The sequence below is a fragment of the Zingiber officinale genome, chromosome 5A, assembly GCF_018446385.1.
Source record: "Zingiber officinale cultivar Zhangliang chromosome 5A, Zo_v1.1, whole genome shotgun sequence".
NCBI classification, from domain to species: domain Eukaryota; kingdom Viridiplantae; phylum Streptophyta; class Magnoliopsida; order Zingiberales; family Zingiberaceae; genus Zingiber; species Zingiber officinale.
This window is the reverse complement of record NC_055994.1, coordinates 146457954-146479073: the sequence shown is the minus strand read 5'-3', so window position 1 is coordinate 146479073 and position 21120 is coordinate 146457954. Positions and strand designations below refer to the sequence as shown.

General features: G+C 36.3%; 1 protein-coding gene across 3 annotated transcripts in view; it reads right to left on the bottom strand.

The window, feature by feature from the left end:
- Positions 1-21120, bottom strand: part of LOC121982281 (callose synthase 3-like) — a 109220-nt gene that overhangs the window by 29234 nt on the left and 58866 nt on the right. For all 3 annotated transcript variants that reach the window (XM_042535266.1, XM_042535267.1, XM_042535268.1), the window contains 8 exons: positions 7457-7594; positions 7259-7347; positions 7091-7184; positions 6818-6978; positions 6566-6695; positions 6393-6490; positions 548-650; positions 313-464 (listed from right to left, as the gene is read on the bottom strand). In XM_042535266.1, the coding sequence (XP_042391200.1) occupies positions 313-464; positions 548-650; positions 6393-6490; positions 6566-6695; positions 6818-6978; positions 7091-7184; positions 7259-7347; positions 7457-7594 (965 nt within the window). The remainder of the gene's footprint in view (positions 1-312; positions 465-547; positions 651-6392; positions 6491-6565; positions 6696-6817; positions 6979-7090; positions 7185-7258; positions 7348-7456; positions 7595-21120) is intronic.

The window sequence follows — 21120 nt, the reverse complement described above, 5'->3', positions numbered from 1 at the left end:
ATCATAATTAGAGGATTATACTGGAATTAGTTCAACACTGATTATTTTGCAATTCAACATGAAAGGAAATATTTTGAATATATAGTTTCTGAATTGTAAACGATTGTGTCATGCCTCAGATTGAAACAGAATCAGAGAACATATCACAAAAGCATTGAAAACTAGTGATTATTTGAATTTTTAGGATAACAACAGACATTTTAACAAAACTTGGGAAAAGGCTTTTCCTCATGCCAGATCAGAATGATCATGGAACATCAGAAAAATTAATAAGGAAGCACTTTAAGAAATTATTAATCAATGTGGACTTACGAAAATGACAACATGGCATGGACTTTAGGAGCATTAGGCATATTCATAAATAAAGAGTTGCAGAAGAAAGTGATTCTCCGTTTAGCATCTAGATTGGATGGTACATCCATTGCAGATTCCTTGACCGTGAGCAGAAGGTGAAGTCTCTTGATCTGGAACCATCTTAGATGAATATTAACATGCAATATCAAGCTAGTATATTAACATTGAACAAGACAGCACATGAAGACCATACCTTCTCCATCCAAGCACTCGATTCTTGTAAAGGAAATTTGATAGCTCCAGCTTTTGCAAATAACTGATCTTGTTGCTCCAGGGGAGCAATTGAATCTAAAATTCTAGAAAAAAAACATTTGCTTGTATTTACTAAGAATGGAATTTCACAGAAAATTTGTGTCTGTATTTGTAGTTTTGTGAGATGGCCAGTAATCAATAGTAGAACAGTATCACGTTCACAATATTTTAAATCTTGTGCAAGCGATACTGAAAAATAAACAAAATTCAAATGCCTGAAAGCATAAGGTGGATATTTTCAACCACGACAAATTATACATGTAAAAGCATCAAGAGCAGAGTTCACAATCATGCTAGAGAAAATCATTGAGTGATTGGGGCGGGGCTTGGGTTAAGACAGATGCTGCAGGATTGAGTTCATTTTCTCTTCCTACTGAAGGTTGGTCAACCCACTTTCACAAAGATTGTCCTAAGTAAGAAATAGCAAGATCAGAGCCCAAAAGTTTCAATGTCGCTTAATAATTTGACATTGTCTTTGATAAAACCTCTATTATCGGTATATATTAGTTACCATATTTGCGTATATTAGTTCTATATCTCTATATATTTATTACCATATTATTGGTACAAATTAGTTAATATATATATGGATCAATTAGGCTAATTGTCAAATAGCCTAATTATAGTTTCCTAAATTAGATTCCTAGTTTGTATATAAATGTCCCACCCTTCAATAAAGTTGTATGTATTCTTCTTTATCTCAATTTACATGGTATCAGAGCCTTTGTGATTAGAAATTAGGGTTAATCCTCCGTTGTTTCTCCCTCGACCCCTATTTCCTTTTCTCCTTCGACGCTCTTCGCTTGCTAGCCAAGATACGACTCAACTTCGTCTCTCCCGCATGTATGAGGTTTGCAAAGCTTTTTACCGTGTGGAACTCAATATGTTGTTGCCTTTTAGCCCTAATGTGAAGGTTCAACAAATCCAACGATAGCAGGCGGTCATGAGCTTCCTTGCTGGTCTATCTCCTGATTTTGAATCTGCTAAGTCACAAATTTTGTTGGTTCTAAGGTCTCCTCTCTATAAGATATATTTAGTCGCATTTTTCGTACAGAAAATACTACACCCACTCTGCTTAGTGGTGCTCTAGTAAGTCGCAATACTACTTATGTGCTTGAAAGATCAACTAGTCATATTGGAAACAAAGGAGGAGGTTCCAGGACTTTCAAACTTAAACGCCTAATTCTAATGATATTGTATGCAATTATTGTCGTAAGCCAGGTCATACAAAATTTGAGGGTAGAAAGTACAAAAAAACAGTAAAAACGCTTGGCCCATATTGCATCCACTAATGATACTTCTGATAAATCGGTCCTTATTCTAAAAGATGAATTTGCCAAATTTTCAAAAAATCAGGAATCATTCAAGTCGTCATCTCCCTCTGTTACTGTTCTTACTAATTCAGGTAAACAAAATGCATGTTTCCTTTCCTCATCCTCCAAATGGATCAATGATTATGGTGCAACAGATCATATGACAGGTAATTCTAGTTTATTTTTTACTTTTTAGTCCAAAGTTAACACACATACTGTTTTAGATGATGGGTCTCCATCTTGTGTTTGTGAGTCTGACAATATCAATCAATTAACTCGTAATCTTAATTTACTCCATCTTGTGTTTGTGTTTAATCTTGGTTTTGCCATTAAATTTATCCTTTAATTTACTCTCTGTCAGTCAATTAACTCGTAATCTTAACTGTTACATCTTATTTTTTCATTGCTTGTTTCAGGATCTTTTGACGAAGAAGATGTAAAGAACATGAGTCTGGAGGACTTTACATTCTTGGCACACCACTCTCAAATTCTTTTATTGGCTCGAGTATCACTTCTCCGTTCGAGGCTCATTGTAGGTTGGGACATTCATCTCTACCTTTGCTCAAAAAGCTTTGTCCACAATATGGTTAGATGTCTTCATTAAATTATGACTTGTGTCAATTTGCAAATCATCACCATCTTAGTTTAAGTCCTAAAGCAAATACATATGCTACTATTCCTTTTGAATTAATCCATTTTGATATTTGGGGTCCTTGTCCTATTTTATCTAAACATGGTTTTAGATATTTTCTTACTTTTGTCGATGATTACTCTCGTGTAACCTGGTTATATTTAATAAAAAATCATTCTGAGTTATTTTCTCTATTTAGTGCCTTTTGGGCTGAGATTAAAACTCAGTTTAATACATTCATCCATTCTTTGCAGAATGATAATGCTAAGGAGTACATGTCCGATTTATACCAGTCGTATATGGGTCATAATGGCATGCTTCATGAAATCTCTTATGTTGACACTTGATACTCCATCCCAAAATGGTGTAGTTGAACATAAAAATAGGCATCTTCTAGAAACTGCACGGGCCCTTTTATTTCAAATGAATGTTCCCAAATCCTTTTAGGCTGATGTAATTTCTACAACATGTTTTCTAATTAACCGCATGTCATCTTCTGTTCTTGATGGTGAGATCCTTTACAAAATTCGTTTTCCCAATAAATCATTGTTTCATATTAACCCCAGCACTTGTTTTGTTAAGGATGTTCGTCCACATGTCACTAAATTCGATCCTAAGTCTTTGAAGTGTATCTTCCTTGGTTGTTCTCGTCTTCAAAAAGGTTATAGGTGTTATTATCCTAGTATTAACAAATATTTTATCTCAATAGATGTTACCTTCACAGAAGATGCACTTTATTTTCCATCCTCACCTATTCCGACTCAATCAAAGGGAGGAAGATGATTTGTAGGTGTATTCTCCTCACCTTATTTCCTAGCATTCGATCACACCCTCAACACCTGTCTCGGAATCGGCTCTTGTCAAGCCTCCTAGTATTCAAATTTTTTCCAGGCGTCACCCTTTAGATTCACGTCATGTACCTACTACTTCATCATCAGATCCAATCCGAAGCGATGATCTTCCTATTGCGTTACGCAAAGGTAAATGACAGTGTACTTATCCTACTTTTTTTTCTTATAACTTGTCATCTTCCTCTTATTCTTTTATTGCTTCACTTGATTCTATCTCTATTCCTAAGACTGTGCGTGAGGTCATATCTCATCCCGAGTGGAACGATGCAATGATAGAGGAGATGAATGCTTTAGATGGCAATGACACTTGGGATTTGGTCGATCTACCTTCAGGGAAACGAGCTATTGGATACAAATGGGTATTTACAGTTAAAGTCAATCCGAATAGGTCAGTTGCCAGATTAAAAGCTCGTCTTGTCACTAAAGGCTATACTTAGATCTATAGAGTTGGATTACTCTAATACTTTTTCTCCTGTTGTAAAGTTGATATCGGTTCGATTGTTTATTTCAATGGCCGCTACTCATCATTGGCCTTTACATCAACTTGATATCAAGAATACATTTCTTCATGGTGATCTTCAGAATACATTTAATCAGATTATTGGAAATTTTAGTATGATGAAAAGTAAATATGATTATTCTGTATTCTACAAGCAGTCAGGAGCTAGTGTCATTCTATTAGTTGTGTATGAAAATGATATTGTTATCATTGGAAGTGATACTTCAGGACTCTCATTTCTTAAATCTTTTATTCATATTCAGTTTCATACAAAAGACTTGGGGATGTTAAAGGATTTCTTGGGTATTGAAGTTGTCAGGAGTAAAAATGGTATATTTTTATCTCAAAAAAAATATGTTCTCAGCTTATTAACTGAGATAAGAAAATTGGGGCCAAAGCCTTGTGGTGCTCCAATGACTTAGAATTTACTTCTCATGGGAGATGGAGAATTATTTAAACATCCTGAGAGATATCGAAGGTTAGTTAGGAAGTTAAATTATCTTATCATGACTCGTCCAGATATTGCATACTCGGTCAATATTGTTAGTCAGTTTATGTCATCTCCAACCATTCAACATTGACAGCGTTAGAGCAAATTCTATGTTACTTGAAGGGAGCACCCAGACGGGGTATCATATATAAGAATCATGGGCACACTCTATTTTTCAGATGCAGATTGGGCAGATTCTAAAATTGATAGAAGATCTACTTCAAGTTATTGTATCTTTGTCGAAGGAAATTTAGTTTCATAGAAGAGTAAAAAGTAAAATATTGTGTCACGATCTAGTGCAAAATCAAAATATAGGTCTATGGCATAGTCGGTGTGCGAGATAATATGAATTTATCAACTCTTGACTGAAATAGGATTTAAAATTTCAATACCAGCTAAACTGTGGTGTGATAACCAAGCTACTCTTCATATTGCCTCGAATCCAGTGTTTCATGAGCGAACTAAGCATATTGAAATTGATTGTCATTTTGTTCGTGAGAAAATTTAACAAGACTTGATTTCTACCGGGTATGTGAAGACAGGAGAACAACTCAGGGACATCTTCACAAAAGTTTTAAATGGGGTTCGGGTTGAGTATTTTTATAACAAGTTGGATATGATTAATATATATGCTCCAACTTGGGGGAGTATTATCGCTATATATTAGTTACCATATTTGCGTATATTAGTTCTATATCTCTATAAATTAATTACCATATTATATATATATAGGTCAATTAGGCTAATTCTCAATTAACCTAATTATAGTTTCATAAATTAGATTCCTAGTATGTATATAAATATGTCCTACCCTTCAATAAAGTTGTATGTATTCTTTTTTATCTCAATTTACAACCTCAAACCATTAATCTATAACTTCCTAACTCAACTATAGTACTACCACGATATTGGGACATGACACAAAGTCAATGTCAAGTGTCATACAAGTGCGATAAGACCTCTAAAAATAAAGGCTCTCTAGGTAATTACACTCCTATCCACAAAGGACATGTACATTCAATTATATTCTACCGATAGTAAGTACAAATGTCTTCAATTCTTCAGTGTCCATTGTCCAAGCTTGATGGCATCCCTTCAAGGTCAAAGCTTCCAATGGATTTATACTTGTCATCCTAGCTTGAACCAAGCCAACTTGTAAACTCAATAAACTCATTAAAGACAAACTGCTTACGTTATCCCAATTGCCAAGCATCAAAACACACAAGGGACTTCCTAACTTTTCATATAAACTCAGGCTATTAATAAAACCTCCATCAATATGATTTAATCAGATCTCTTAACTTTACAAGACCCAAACATTATCACTTTGGATAGTATTAAATTGTTTAAAGTTGATTTATATCCTTTGTTCAACTTAGTGGTCATGTTTCAAATTTTTAGCTGATTTAGTGATTCTCCTAGGACCTATCATAACAATCGAATGACTTTCTTGCCTATACAGATAGTACAAAATGGATAGGGTCATTAGCTCATGAGGGTGACTTCTTGACCGTTAGCAGTTAAAACAGTTTTTCACCTTCATCGTGCATTGACACAGAATGGGAGAGTGCAAAGGCATGTGTTAGACAAACATTCGAGCTATCCTTGGAATCCATGCACGTGTTAAAGCAGACCTAGGCACCACTCCCTATGGCAGAATGGGAGAGTGCAAAGGCTCATTGTCATTTCATTGGGCCAACCATGCTCCCAGTAATATGTGGTTTTGCCATTAGTAGTTGTTTATTTCCTTCAAATTGATAGTATAGTAAGTTTTGCTTGTTTAGGGTTTAACCTATTGCTTGACCAAGAAAGAAACTTATTTCCTGTTACTTGTTTTATGGTTTAACCTTTCGTAATTGATAGCAGTTGTTGATTTCCTTGCAATTGGCCCTTGAGTATCACCAAGAAAGAAGATTAATTAGCAAATTTTTCCATACAAATTTCAATAACAAAAGGATTGGGATTAGTGGTAGTCATCCTGTTGTGAAGGTAAACATCTTACCCAGCAAGCTCTTCGTCCATCATATCCCTAGTCACCACCTCAAGCATGTCTTGGAAATAAATAATAACCTTATCTCTGTCCTCTTCCTTATTAGTCATCTGGTTCAAGAAACAATTGGTAGAACACAATGATTATAAAGCTTGAGAAAACCTTCATAAAACAAAAAAGCTTACCAGCAACTCAATCAAGTCAATAAATATCTTGCATAAACTGGGAAGATGACTCAGATCCAGTTCATTCTTCTTTTCATCATCAATAATTTTAATAATCTCCTCTATCTTCACGAAAATTGTGTCTACAACCCTAACACAGTGATGAAGTCAATGATGCATAAGTTAAGAATCTAAGGAAATAATTAGGCAAAGGGAGCCTGACGCAACAGATAAACCGACAACAGTGGTGGATTTTAGCAAGAAATAGCTTACTCTTTTTCTGGGTAACCATCAACTAAATCCTTGATGATGCTTTTAAATGACACATAGCACTCTTCAACAGCACAAATCATATAATAATCAGCTTTTATTCTCTTCTTCAGTTCACGGTACTTTCTGTGGCTATCTTTTGCCATGTCAAGGGCAGTAGGGATCTAACACAAGTAGCCAAAAACACCAAGAAAATAAGCACTCTCTAGCAATACCTTGAAAATTATTCAGGAATCACATGCAAGGGGATGAAGAACAACAATAGTGGTCATGTACCTTGCTAGCTAGTAAGAAAGGAGGCCACTGTCTAATGTTCAGTTTACTCAAATCACGATCAGCAGTGTAAGGAACAAGCAACAAGTCCATTTCCCTATTTAAAAACCTAAAATGTTAACAAATTTGGAATAGAATATCAGTTATGCTTATCAGAAAATGAGAAGGTACCTATTACTTATTAGATCTTCATCTCGGAAACTAGTGATTATCTTGTTCCAGATTTGTGCAAATCTGGCTGCCTCCTTCTCAGTAATTGTCTGAATAAGCCAGCAGAGATAATTAAATTTCAGAAATACAAAGTAAAATGTGAACAAGTAACAGAAAATTTATGTGCCAAAATTTTCAAATTCCAAGAAGGTATTAAACCTCTTCAAACTTGCTAGATAAAGAAGCAAGTAAACTCTTCGTTTTGCTAGCTTCAGATTGTTCGCGTGGGATCAACCGGCCATTAAAGGCACTAGGCAAGGATTCAAACCTTGACCTTAGCATTCCTAATGTGCGGATCTGAAATATTATGAAACAAAGCATGGAATGAACATCCTTGCCTCTTTAAACATGATAAGAATGAACGGTTTCAATTACTAAAAGTTGTCATATCAGCTGAGAGACAGCAACGCCCAGCAATATCATAAGCAGCAAATTGATAAAGGAATAAAGGATCATTAACACCATGAATGCCAACCAAAGCCTGAACGAAAGTATGGTATTAGCTCAACTGAAGGGTAAAAATATATTTATAAACCCAAGTAGATTCTATACAAGGCTTCCTTTTGTTACTTGTGGAATATAATATGAATTTCAGCTAACAAGATAATAAAAAAGAGCTCCTCACAAAAAACTTTGTTTTATAAAGAGCATTGCAGATCAGCACATGGCATATGCAAAAGTTGTTGCACATTGCTTTAATCATCAGTTCACACCTCCAATAATATAAAATTATTAGTTCAATCTAACTTAATCTCTAAGAATGAACAAAATGAAACAACTCAGAAAATTTGTGTAATGGTAAAGAAGTGATTACTGATGGTTCAAAAACTTCAGGCAACTTGGATCAGGATTAACATTAAATTATCTAAAAAAACTAAACGCCATCTAAATCAAGGTGTAGTCCAATTATACTTCATGATATCAGTGAGGAATTTGAACTACCTGTTGGGTTAAAATTATTTTTATAGTGAAAACCGTCAACTATAAACCCTAAATCTTTCATGTTTAATCAATAAGAATTAATAGACATATATGCGGAAGTGTCCCTGAATCCATAATGATTAATAGACTACTATGTTTCATCATTTTCTTCTTGTAAAGTAAAAGTTTTGTAATTATGAAATCTTACTATAGAACTACTATGTCTATCTTTATAAATAATATAGTCCATTGGAGGTAAAGTTTGTGGTTTAGTACTTAATTCTAGATTAAGGGTTCGGTCTAGTCCGGCAAATATATTAGACGAAAATTCTTAGAGTAAATAAATTCCCTGGGACCCAGCATGGCGGAAGCTTCGTGCACCGGACTGTGCTTTTTTTTATAAGGGTTTTAATAATATTGTTTATTTGAACTTTAAAGCTATTATTAATATTAGCCATTGTTTTTCCTAGAAAAAATATATCTATCTGTATATTATATTTTTGGAAATCTTCATAGTCTCTTACTTTGACTGAGATTTTAATATGCTCTATAAAATATGGTATAGCCATATTAAAGTTTGGGAAGAAATAAGTATTTACTAGATTACTATTCATAACAACTTCTATAAGTCCAATAACTGCTTTATCATTATTTGAAAACCTAGAATCATAGAGAAATAAAAACACTTTAGCTCCTCTGCTTTTTCTGATAAGTCCTCTAAGGTCAAACACAATTAGTCCTAAATGGATATAATTATGTTTACGCTGCAAGAGTGTTCTTGCTGACTCTTCAGTCATAAGTGTAAAACATTCGCCTCCATCTAGTAAATGAAGTGGTTGTGTTATGTGATGTCGATAAAGTGATGTGGAAAAGGATAGCGATCCTTGATTGTATAACCTTTATAGATTAAGAGTATTTAATTGTTTATTAGAAAAGGTATCTAAATTTTATTCAATATTAATAAGTTCTTCTAATTGGTAGGTAGCAACCTGGTTTTGTCTTCTAGGTAGGGTAGTTAAAGCACGGTGTGGTTCTCTTAATGTATGAGAAGGTCCTATAAAAGACTCGGTTTGTGTTCTAGAGTGTGGATTCATTGGTGGAATTTTTGGTTGGTTCGTTTGTATAGATAAGAAACTTATAAGTACTAGGCAATTGTCTTGGGACTATTTTGCCTAGGGAAAATTTATTAAGGTCTTTATTTGATTTTGGAGACTCTTTGAGATCGGTGGCTTGAGTATTTTTTGTAAAGATGACTTTCAATTGTTACTATTTGATTTTCTAAGACCGTAAGGCGGAGATATAAAGACGTAAGCAAAGTTAATATAGTGTTATTATGTTGTACTAATATTTGGTCTCCCTAGCCTATTAATATCGAATTACAATAACGAGTTTCTTTTGTTTTAGAAAATTGTTGTCAGAATACAAGGGTGTACTCGTAATGAGCATTTTTATATTGCACTTTGTTCATGTAAGTTTTTGGCCACTAAAATCTTAAGGCTCTAATACCAAAGTTTTCTTTTTTTAATGCTTCGTAGAAATTTGAGTAGAAAGTTGTAAAGTTATTATTGTGAGTAGTTTTCTTAAAACCAGTGCCTGTTTTAAGGTTGGAGGATGAGTTGGGGTGCTTAGATAATTGGTTTAGGGTGATCAGGGATTGTTTTTCGTTTGGAGAGAGAGACTAGGTCAGGAGATAGGGTACCTTGTTTATCTTCCCTACAGCTTCCTTTGTTTGTCTGACATAGTTACTTTTCACCGTTGGTTACTTAGAAAATGACTGAGAAGGAGGGAGTAGGTGGGAGTAACAAGGTAGAGCCCTCTTGACCAAGTCAGGAGTTTAGTTCAATATATGAACAAAGTTCTTTATTTATCATAGAAATTTACAAAGAACTAAAATAAACCAAACAAGCAGAAATAAAACAGATAAAATAGCACGCAAAGATTTACATATGGATATGCTTACATAAGGGAAACTTACAAGAGAACTAAACAGAAACTGAGACAACTAGTACGCTGCTTATGGGAGGATGCCTTGCCTTAGAGGTTTAGAAGGCCTTTTATAGGAAGAAAAGGAGGTTGCTTGAGGGGGAAGGAAAGGAGATTGTTTATGAAGGAAGGCATGCTTGGTGGTGATTTGAGAAGAGAGATAAGAGGGGTCTAGAAAAAAGAGAGCTATAGGTGGCAGGGGGGTGATTAGAAGACAGAGACCTGACAAGAGGAGAGAAGTATGTGACAGTGGGTAAAACAAACATCATGGATGACGTTTTTATATGGGTGGAGGTACTAGAGACGATGTCAGGCGTGGAGTAGTGGTAGGTTTATAAGTCTACTAAGTAGAAATGTCTGGTGGTGTAGTCTACTGCGTAAAAATGTTCGTTGCTGGAGTGAGTTCAGGATTCCATCATATTCTCTAAGTTATGTCCCCTGTTGAATCTAAGGAAGGAACTTGAGAGCTGGTAGCCTGAATTACAGACCTAATATAGTAGAGTGCTTCCCTGTATACTCTAGCAAGGTTGAACTTGCTAAGCATTTTTTGCTAAGTCATTCAATTTTCCTTTGGTAATGATGAAAGAGAGTTGTATGTTGTGTTGTAAAAGAAAAGGGAAAGAATTGGGTACCCATATCTTCGGACCAATAAATTTTGTCTGTATAGGACTCGCCTGCTAGGATGTAGTTTTCGAGGTATTCAATTCTATCCTAAGCCCAATTTGTGCCTTGTACATAGGCTCGCTAATGTTTTAGCTAATCAACAAACATTGGAGGGATTTACTGGTCAATGTTAGGATCAGATGGATAATCTTGAAGTTCTACTTGGTAATCATCTACTTCATTAATGTCAAGTTTTACCAAATGTCTAGCAGACTCAATTTTTAAATCAAGTCATTCAGTATGGGCACTGTCAAATGTACATACAACGAAAGTTTCTTCTTCTAGGGCCAAAGAAATAATAGCCCCTAATTTCTAGGGGAACTCTTTTACTGAGTCAGGATCTATCCAGAGCTTGTCCATGAATGGAGTGATATGCCTGCCTTTATAAGAAGTTATAGTATATGCTTCATAGTCCAGATTGGCCTTACAAAAAGAATAAAGGAGTTGGCATTGGCATCCATACTTTGAGGAATCGGCAAAAGAGGGGACTTCAATAGATTACGAAATATTAGCTGTAATTTATTGCTTAAAGACTTTTAGATTATTTGTCTGCAACAAACAAGAAATTACTATATGCACGGATTGTGAAGCTAACATCAAATATGGCCAACAAACAAAAGGGTTATGAAAAGGGTAGCAATAGGAACATATCAAGGGCGTTACTAACTCCTTTGCTGATACATTATCTCGTTTATTACACTAAGTCTTCTATTTTGATAGGACCATGAATCATCCAAGAAAAGTACGTACATTTGCTACCAAAACTATGTTTTGGTAACAAAGATTTACAACAATTTACATAATATGAAAATCAATTTCACTTTCCTTCTAGAGACAAATTAGCTCACATCCAAAATTGCCTCTGTGACACAACAACAATAACAATCAAGCCTTTTCCAACTAGGTGGGGTCAGCTGTATGAATCCTTTTACGCAATTGAGCTCTATCTCCTATTATATCATCATTTATATTTAAATAAATTTTATTTTTTTTATTGTTGCTAACCAAGTCTTTTTTGGTCTTCCTCTTCCTCGTTTGATATGTAAGTTTATCATAGTTTCACATCGCCTAATTAGAGCATTTATTGGTCGTCTAAGTGCATATCCATACCATCTTAAACGTGTCTCTCGGAGTTTTTCCTCAATAGATGCAACTCCAACTTTCTCTCTAATGCTCTTATTTCTTATTTTGTTCATCCTCGTATGTCCACACATCCACCTTAACATCCTCATCTCTGCAACTCTCATCTTCTGCTCATGTGCTCGAGTCATAGCCCAACATTCAACTTCATATAACATAGCAGATCTAACTGCGGCTTTATAGAACTTACATTTAAGTTTAAGACGTACTTTACGGTCACATAAAACACTCGACGCTCCCCTCCATTTTACCCATCCTGCTTGTATTCTATGTAAGACATCTCTCTCAATCCCTCCATCATTTTGCAAAACTACCTCCGTGACAACATCTAGAATATCCCTACAATTCCTAGCAGTTCTTGCTACAAAATTACAGTAATTAATGCTTTGTCCAATATCTTCCTTACTATAATACAAAACCCGCAAGAAGTTTTCTTACTATGATGTTTTCTCCGGACCATAAGCTGGAGTATATTCTACTTGGAAGAAACTAACTTAGCCATCCAAGGCTTGGAATATCCTTATTTTAAAAGGTTATACTCTATTGAAGAAGCATTTGATGTTGCAAGGACCCAGCTTGGTCCTAATTTTTCAATAGTACTTTACTTAAGACAGTCCCACCGCCTATCACCATGCCCATAACTTATGTTCAAATATTTAGTTCTGAAGATGCTCCTACATCACCTGCATCTTCCTCTAGCCGTTTCGGACAACCTCCTCACTGGCCAAATTACTTAACTTTGGCCCAATTAAAAGAAAGGGCCAATGCCACAGGAGCCCAACAAGCTTCTGAGGCCCATCTCTTGGGCCTCCATAATACTATCTCACAAGATGTTACTTCCTATGCAAGAAGTCTAGTGGAGAAATCAACCTTACCAACTTTTATGAAAATTTGAGGCATGAAAACTTTCCACGAAAGGCCACCTGACAGGATGACTATGTCTATGAAGCAGAATTTAGCCCTAAACTAAAATACGAAAAACTTGGCCCCGCTTGTGCGGATTCCACGAAGTATGGATGTCAATGTCAGCTCCTTTATTCTTTTCATAAGGTCAATCTGGACTATGCAGCATATACTACAACTTTTTATAAAGGAAGATAGATCACTCCATTCACTTTAATGGACTATAGACTTCTTTACAAGCTTTGGATACATTATCTCGACTCAGTAAAAGAGTTCCCCTAGAAATTATGGCCTATTATTTCTCAATCCCTAGAAGAAGAAGAAAAAACTTTCATTGTATGTGCATTTGACAGTACCCCTCCTGAATGGCTTGATCTACAAATTGAGCCCGCTAAACACTTGGTAAAACTTGACATTAATGAAGTAGGCAGCTACTAAGCAGAACTTCAAGATTATTCATCTGATCCTAACATTGACCGAAAAGCCCCTCCAACGTTTGTTGATCAGCTAAAACATTAGCGAGCCTCTATACAAAGCACAAATTGGGCTTGGGATAAAATCGAATACCCCGAAAACTACATCCTAGCAGGCGAGTCCTATACAGACAAAATTTATTGGTCCAAAGATATGGGTACCCAATGCTTTCCCTTTTCTTTTACAACACAACATACAACTCTCTTTCATCATTACCAAAGGAAAATTGAACACTCGGCAAAAAATGCTTAGCAAGTTCAACCCTTTCTGCTAGAGTATACAGGAAGCACTCTACCGTACTAGGTCTGCAACTCAGGCTACCAGCTCTCAAGCTCCTTCCTTAGATTCAACATGGGAACACAACTTAGAGAATATGACGGAATCCTGGCCTCACTCCAGCAGCAAACATTTCTACACAGTAGACTGCAGCACCAAACATTTCTACTCAGTAGACATATAAACCTACAAACTTACCACTACTTCACGCCTGACATTATCTCCACTACCTACAATACCATGGTACCTCAACCCACTCATAAAAACGGCATCCATGATGTTTTGTTTTACCCACCTGTCACATACTTCTCTCCTCTTGCCAGATCCCTCTCTTCTAATCACCCATCTATCACCTATAGCTCTCCTCTTTCCAGACCCCTCTCTTATCTCTCTTCTCAAATCATCAGCAAGCATATCTTCCTCCGGAAACAATCTCCTTTCCTTCCCCCTCAAGCAACCTCCTTTTCTTCCTATAAAAGGTCTTCCAAACCTCCAATGGAAGGCATCCTCCTAGAAGCAGCGTACAAGTTGTCTTAGTTTCAGTCTCAGTGCGGGCAGTTTATGTTTAATTCTCTTGTAAGTTTCAGTCTCAGTGCGAGCAGTTTCTGTTTAGTTCTCTTGTAAATTTCAATCTCAATGTGAGCAGTTTCTGTTTAGTTCTCTTGTAAGTTTCCCTTATGTAAGTTTCCTTATGTAATCTCCTTATGTAAGCATATCTATATGTAAATCTCTGCGTGCTATTTTACCAGTTTTATTTCAGCTTGTTTGTTTTATTTTAGTTCCTTGTAAATTTCTATGATAAATAAAGGAACTTTGTTCATATGGTGAACTAAACTCCCTGATTTGGTCAGGAGGGCTCTACCTTGTTACTCCCACCTACTTGCTCTTTCCCCTCTTCCTCGGTCCTTTTCTAAGTAATCAATGGATAAACAGCAATTATGTCAGGAATAACTGAAATATTGGCCAAATATCTCCTGTGCAAGCTAAGTAAGAAGGGTTTACTACCCGAAGTCTTATGAAATAGCCGGGGCAACGATTCAACAGTGAGATCCTGTATAGGTGAGGTTCCCTGGAAGATAAACAAAGGAAGTTGTAGGGAAGATAAACAAGGTACCCTATCTCCTAACCTAGTCTCTCTCTCTAAACGAAAAACAATCCCTAATCACCCTGAACCAAATATCTAACCACCCCAACCTTAAAACAAACATTGTTTTAAGAAAACCACCCACAATAACAACTTTACAACTATTATCTGTATATATATAAATATTAGTTACTATATATATATATATATATATATATATATATGAGTTATCATATTATTGGTACAAATAAATTGATAGATATATGTTAATTAGGCTAATTTGTCAATTAGCCTAATTATAGTTTCCTTAAAATAACCCCCTTATTTGTATATAAATATGTCTTACTTTTCAATAAAGTGATGGATTCTTTTTATCTTAATTAACATGATATCAATGCAAAATTAGGGTTCCATCCGCGTCGCCCCTTATTGGCATCGCTGCTTTGTTTTCTTCTCTCCGCGTCAAAATTAGGAAGTCGCCTCCCACCGGTTCATTTCCTTCTCTCAACGGCCACCGACTCTCTTCCTTCTCTCGACGGCGCCGTCTGGGCTCCTCTTCCTTCTCTCGACGGTGCCGCCTTCCACCGGCCTCTCTGCCACACCACTCTGATCCTTTCTTTGGCAATTTTATTTTAGTGTTGCATTCTGGGCGTTATCATCTGGAACCTGTAGATCTGTTCGCGTTCAACAAAGTCGGCCACCGCCACCCCTTCCCTTGTTCATTCGCCTCATACACCTACACACCAACCCGACAGTCTTCTGCGCCAGGTCGCTCTCGCCCGCTACCTTGGCGTCTCAACTAACTTTCTGGTCAGCCACTTCGTTATCTTCATGCGCTTCACCGAGCTATCACACAGGGTGTTTGCCAACGTTTGTCCCAACGTCTTCCACCTCATCGAACATCCCTTCGAGAAGTTCTTTGCCGAGCACAACTTCTTCGACTGGAAGCACAAGTGCTCTCTACCTACGTTGACATCCACCAAAGCTTGATCGCCGCCCACATCTCCAGGTGGCTTTAGAGTTACAACGACTAAGCTCCAGTGAGAAACAGCGGTCACTGTTCTCATCGAGCAGCCGTCATCACTGCCCTCCCTGGTTGTAGTTTCTCTGGTAACCGACGTCGTGCGCAACCAGAGAAGCTGACAATTCCGAAAGTTGTCACTGCTCTCCTCTTCTTGCTTAGCAGCGTCCGCCATTGCTCTCTTCTCCTTGACGTCTTGGTCCTCTTACTACAGAAAACAGAGAAGTTTCATTGCTCTCCTCTTCTAGCAGCCATAGCAGCATCTTGGACTTTCTTCGGCAGGAATAAGAGAAGTCTTCCTTCCTCTTTTATTTGACTTCCTTTGGGATAAAATCTTATGGCTGAAAATAAGCCTTCTTTTGTGACAGATATGATACCAGTGATGTCTAAAATCACGGACTATAAGCTAAATGGTTTGAACTATTTGAATTGGAGTAAGATGGTTCATCTTTATCTACGAAGTATTGACAAAGATGGTCATTTAAACCCTCCTCAAGATGATTCAAAGCAGACATGGCTTAGAGAAGATGCTCGCTTGTTCCTCCAGATTCAGAATTGTATTTAGTGAGAAAATAGGTTTGATCAATCATTGTGAATTTATTAAAGAACTAATGGATTACTTGGAATTTCTGTGTTCTGGGAAATGAAATCTATCTCGCATGTATGAGGTTTGTAAAGTATCGTGTGGAAAAACAAGATCAACCTCCCATCAATTATTTTATGGCATTCAAGAAGACATATGAGGAGTTTAATATGCTTTTGCCCTTTAGCCCTAATATGAAGGTTCAACAACACCAATGAGACTAAGTCACAAGTCCTCTCTGGTTCTGATGCCTCTGCTTGACAAGATGTATTTAGTCGTATTTTTCGTACAGAAAATACTGCACTCGTTTCACTAAGTGGTGCTTTGGTGAGTTGCAATACTAAATATGTACCTGGAAGACCAACTAGTCACAATGGAAACACAGAAAGTTGCTCAGGACTTTGAAACTCGAACGCCAAATTCGGATAGTATTATATGCAACTACTGTCGTAAGTCGGGTCATACTAAGTTTGAGTGTAGAAAATTACCGTATAAAAATTAGCAAAACCACTTATAGCCCATATTGCACCCTCTAATGATGCCTCGAATAAATCGGTCCTTATCTCTGCAGATGAATTTATCAAATTCTCAAAATATCAGGAATCACTCAAGTCTTCATCTTCCTTTATCACTACTATTGCTGATTCAGGTAAACAAAACGCATGTCTTCTTTCCTCCTCTTCCAAATAGATGATTGATTATGGTACCACAGATCATATGACAGATAATTCTAGTCTATTTTTTACTTGTTAGTCCAAATCTAACATTACTTTAGCCGATGTGTCTCTATCTTGTTCGTGAGTCTAGCACTATTAATCCTACTCCTCTTCTTTCTCTATCCTCTATCTTACATTTACCAATTTATCCTTTAATTTGCTCTCTGTCAGTCAACTAACTCGTAATCTTAAATGTTGCATCTCATGTTTTCCTAATCATTGTTTATTTCAGAATCTTTTGAAGAAGAAGATTATTGGTAAAGGATATGAGTCTGGAGGTCTTTACATTCTCGACACACCGCTCTCATATTCTTTTGTTGGCTCAAGTATCACTTCTCTGTTCGAGGCCCATTGTAGATTGGGGCATCCATATCTACCTTTGCTCAAAAAGCTTTATCCACAATATGATAAGGTATCTTCATTAGATTGTGAGTCGTGCCAGTTTACAAAACATGACCGTCTTAGTTCAAGTCCTAGAGTAAATCAATGTGTTACTATTCCTTTTGAATTAGTTCATTCCAATATTTGGGGTCCTTGTCCTGTTCTATTTAAATCTGATTTTAGATATTTTGTTATTTTTGTCAATGATTACTCTCGTGTAACCTAGTTATATTCAATGAAAAATCACTTTGAGTAATTTTCTTTGTTTTGTGTCTTATGTTGAAATTAAACTAAGTTCAATACATTCATTCGTACTTTATAAAGTGATAATGCTAAGGATTATATGTCCTATTTATTCTCGCCGTATATGGGTTAAAATGGCATATTTCATAAAACCTCATGTTAACACTTCATCCCAAAATGGTGTAGTTGAACATAGAAATAGGCATCGTCTTGAAATCGCACAGGCATTTTTATTTCAAATTAATGTTCCCAAACCTTTTTGAGTTGATGTAGTGTCTATAGCATCTTTTCTCATTAACTGCATGTCACCCTCTGTTCTTTATGGTGAGATCCCTTACAAAATCCTTTTTCCTAATAAGTCGTTATTTCCTAGTAACCCTAGGATATTTGATAGCACTTGTTTTATTCAGGATGTTCGCCACATGTCACTAAATTAAATCACAAGTCTTTGAAGTGTATCTTCCTTTGTTATTCTCGTCTTCAAAAAGGTTATAGGTGTTATTGTCCCAGTATTAACAAATATCTTATCCCAATTGATATAACATTCATGAAAGACACTTTATTTTCCATCCTCACCAATTCTGACTCACCAAAGGGAGGATGATGAATTGTTGGTATATTTTATCACACCCTCCGCACTAGTCCCAGAATTGACTCCTGTCAAACCTCCTGTTATTCAAGTATACTCCATGTGTCACCCTCTAGATTCATGTCCTGCACCGAGTCCCAAGCGATGATCTTCCTATTGCATTACACAATGGTGAACGACAATACTTATCCTACTTTTGTTTCTTATAACATCTTGTCATCTTCCTCTTGTTCTTTTATTCCTTCACTTGATTCTGTCTCTATTCCTAAAAATGTGCGTGAGATCATATTTGATCCTGATTGGAAAGAAGCAATGATAAAGGAAATGAATGCTTTAGATGACAATGGCACTTGGGACTTAGTTGATCTACCTTCAAGGATACGGGTTATTGGATGCAAATGGGTATTCGCAGTTTCAGTACATCTAGATGGGTCAGTTGCCAAATTAAAAGCACGTCTTGTAGCTAAAGAATATGCTCAGATTTATAGGATGGATTATTCTGACACTGTTTCTCCTATTACAAAGTTGGCATCTGTTCGATTATTTATTTCAATGACCGCTAGCGCCTTTACATCAACTTGATATTAAAAATGCTTTTCTTCATGGTTGATCTTGTCCGAAGATGGCGGCAAACTAAGGATGTGGCTAGAAGTTTGACGCGACGAAGACTCCTCACAATCCTACAACACAAAAGCGTCAGTGCCGGGTCGGGAAGGGGTTCCCGGCGTTGGCCCTCCGACGCTCAAGTCAGTCTCCAGTGATGTAGGAAAGTGGAGAACTGTAACTAAGGCATGTAGAAAACAAAGTTGCGCATACCTTCTTCTGTAGATGGGAACCCCTTTTATAGCGTCACTATAATGTTCGTGCACGCATCTGAAGATATAGGCACATTTTCCTAGGAATCTTAGGAAAAGACAAGTCAAAAAGTGTCTCTGATACCATTCCTTAAACAATCATGCAACTCTCAGATATGACAGCTTGGAAGCTTCTAAAATATGATTTGCATGCTGGACATAATATGTTGCCATGTCTCCCGCACGAGAGTATCGGTCCGGTAGAGTTGCTACTCAGCAATGGGCCTTAATCGCGGACTTTCCCAGAGTGGTCGTTAGACACACTTTAGGTTGATCGAGTGGTCATACCCGGCCCGACATACGACGCGCCGCTCAGTTGGTTTGCTTTTTGAGCCGGGGCCTTATTGCTCTGACTTTGACCTCCACGTCCGCTGCTTTTCTTCTACTTTGACCCACTAGTGAGGCCCTCTTTCATCACCGCATCGATGGTGATCTTCAGGAGTAGATGTATATGGAGCAACCTCCTGGTTTTATTGCTCAAAGGAGTCAGGGCAAGTTTGTCATCTACGAAAATTTTTCTATGGTTTGAAACAGAGTCCTCATGCTTGGTTTGGAAAATTTAGTCAAATTATTGAAAAATTTGGTATGATAAAAAACAAGTATAACCATTCAGTATTCTACAAGTAGTCAAGAGCTAGTATCATTCTATTAGTTGTATATATAGATGATATTGTTAACATTGGAAATGATACTATGAGAATATCATCTCTTAAATCTTTCATTCATACTTGGTTTCATACAAAGTATTTCTTGGGTAATGAAGTTCTCAGTTAAAAAGGTATATTTCTATCTCAGAGAAAATGTCCTCGACTTATTAACTGAAATAGGAAAATTGGGAGCAAAGCTTTGTAGTACTCCAATGACTCAGAACATGTCTCACAGGAGATGAAAAACTATTTGACCATCCTGAAAGATACCGAAGGTTGATTGGGAAGTTGAATTACTTTATTGTCATATATAAAAATTATGGGCACGCTCATATTAAATGTTTTTCAGATGCAGATTGGGTAGATTCTAAAATGGATAGAAGATCTACTTCAAGTTATTGTATCTTTGTTGGAGGAAATTTAGTCTCATGTAAGGTAAAAAGTAAAACGTTGTGTCACGGTCCAGTGCAAAATAATATGGATATATCAACTCTCGACTGAAGGAGGACTTAAAATTTCAGTATCAGCTAAACTATGGTGTCATAACCAAGCTACTCTTCATATTACATCGAATCCTGTGTTTCATGTGCGAACTAAGCGCATTGAAATTAATTGTCATTTTGTTCGTAAGAAAATTTAAACAAAACTTGATTTGTACCGAATATATGAAGACTGAAGAACAACTTGGGGACATCTTCACAAAAGCTTTAAATGGGGTTCGGGTTGATTATCTTTGTAACAAGTTGGGTATGATTAATATCTATGCTCCAACTTGAGGAGGAGTATTACCTGTATATATATAAATATTAGTTACCATATTTGTATATATATATATTAGTTATTATATTATTGATACAAATTAGTTAATAGATATACATTAATTAGGTCAATTTGTCAATTAGCCTAATTATAGTTTCCTTAACATAGATCCCTTGTTTGTATATAATAATATAATATGTCTTACTTTTCAATAAAGTGGTGAATTCTTTTTATCTTAATTAAAAACGTTCTAATCGAACTTCAACTTTCTACAAAGCATAAAAAAAATAGGGCTAGGTGACAAGGGTGTGTTCATTGCTATCCCGAGACGAAAACAATTCAACAAACTTCAAACGGGCATAACTTTTGACTCTAGTTGAGCCATGGGGCCCACAACCTATCAAATCAAAGTTCGTTACCAAATCTACAATTTGGTATAGGGTGGAACCCGTAACATCTATGTTTTAGGCCCTAAAATATTATTTTCGTGGACATGTGGTGGTGCCTCTTAATTTTATGAAAATTTTGTATCCTAGGAAAATGCCCCCAATTTGTTAGAAAAGATTGTTAGTTTTGGTATTCTTAG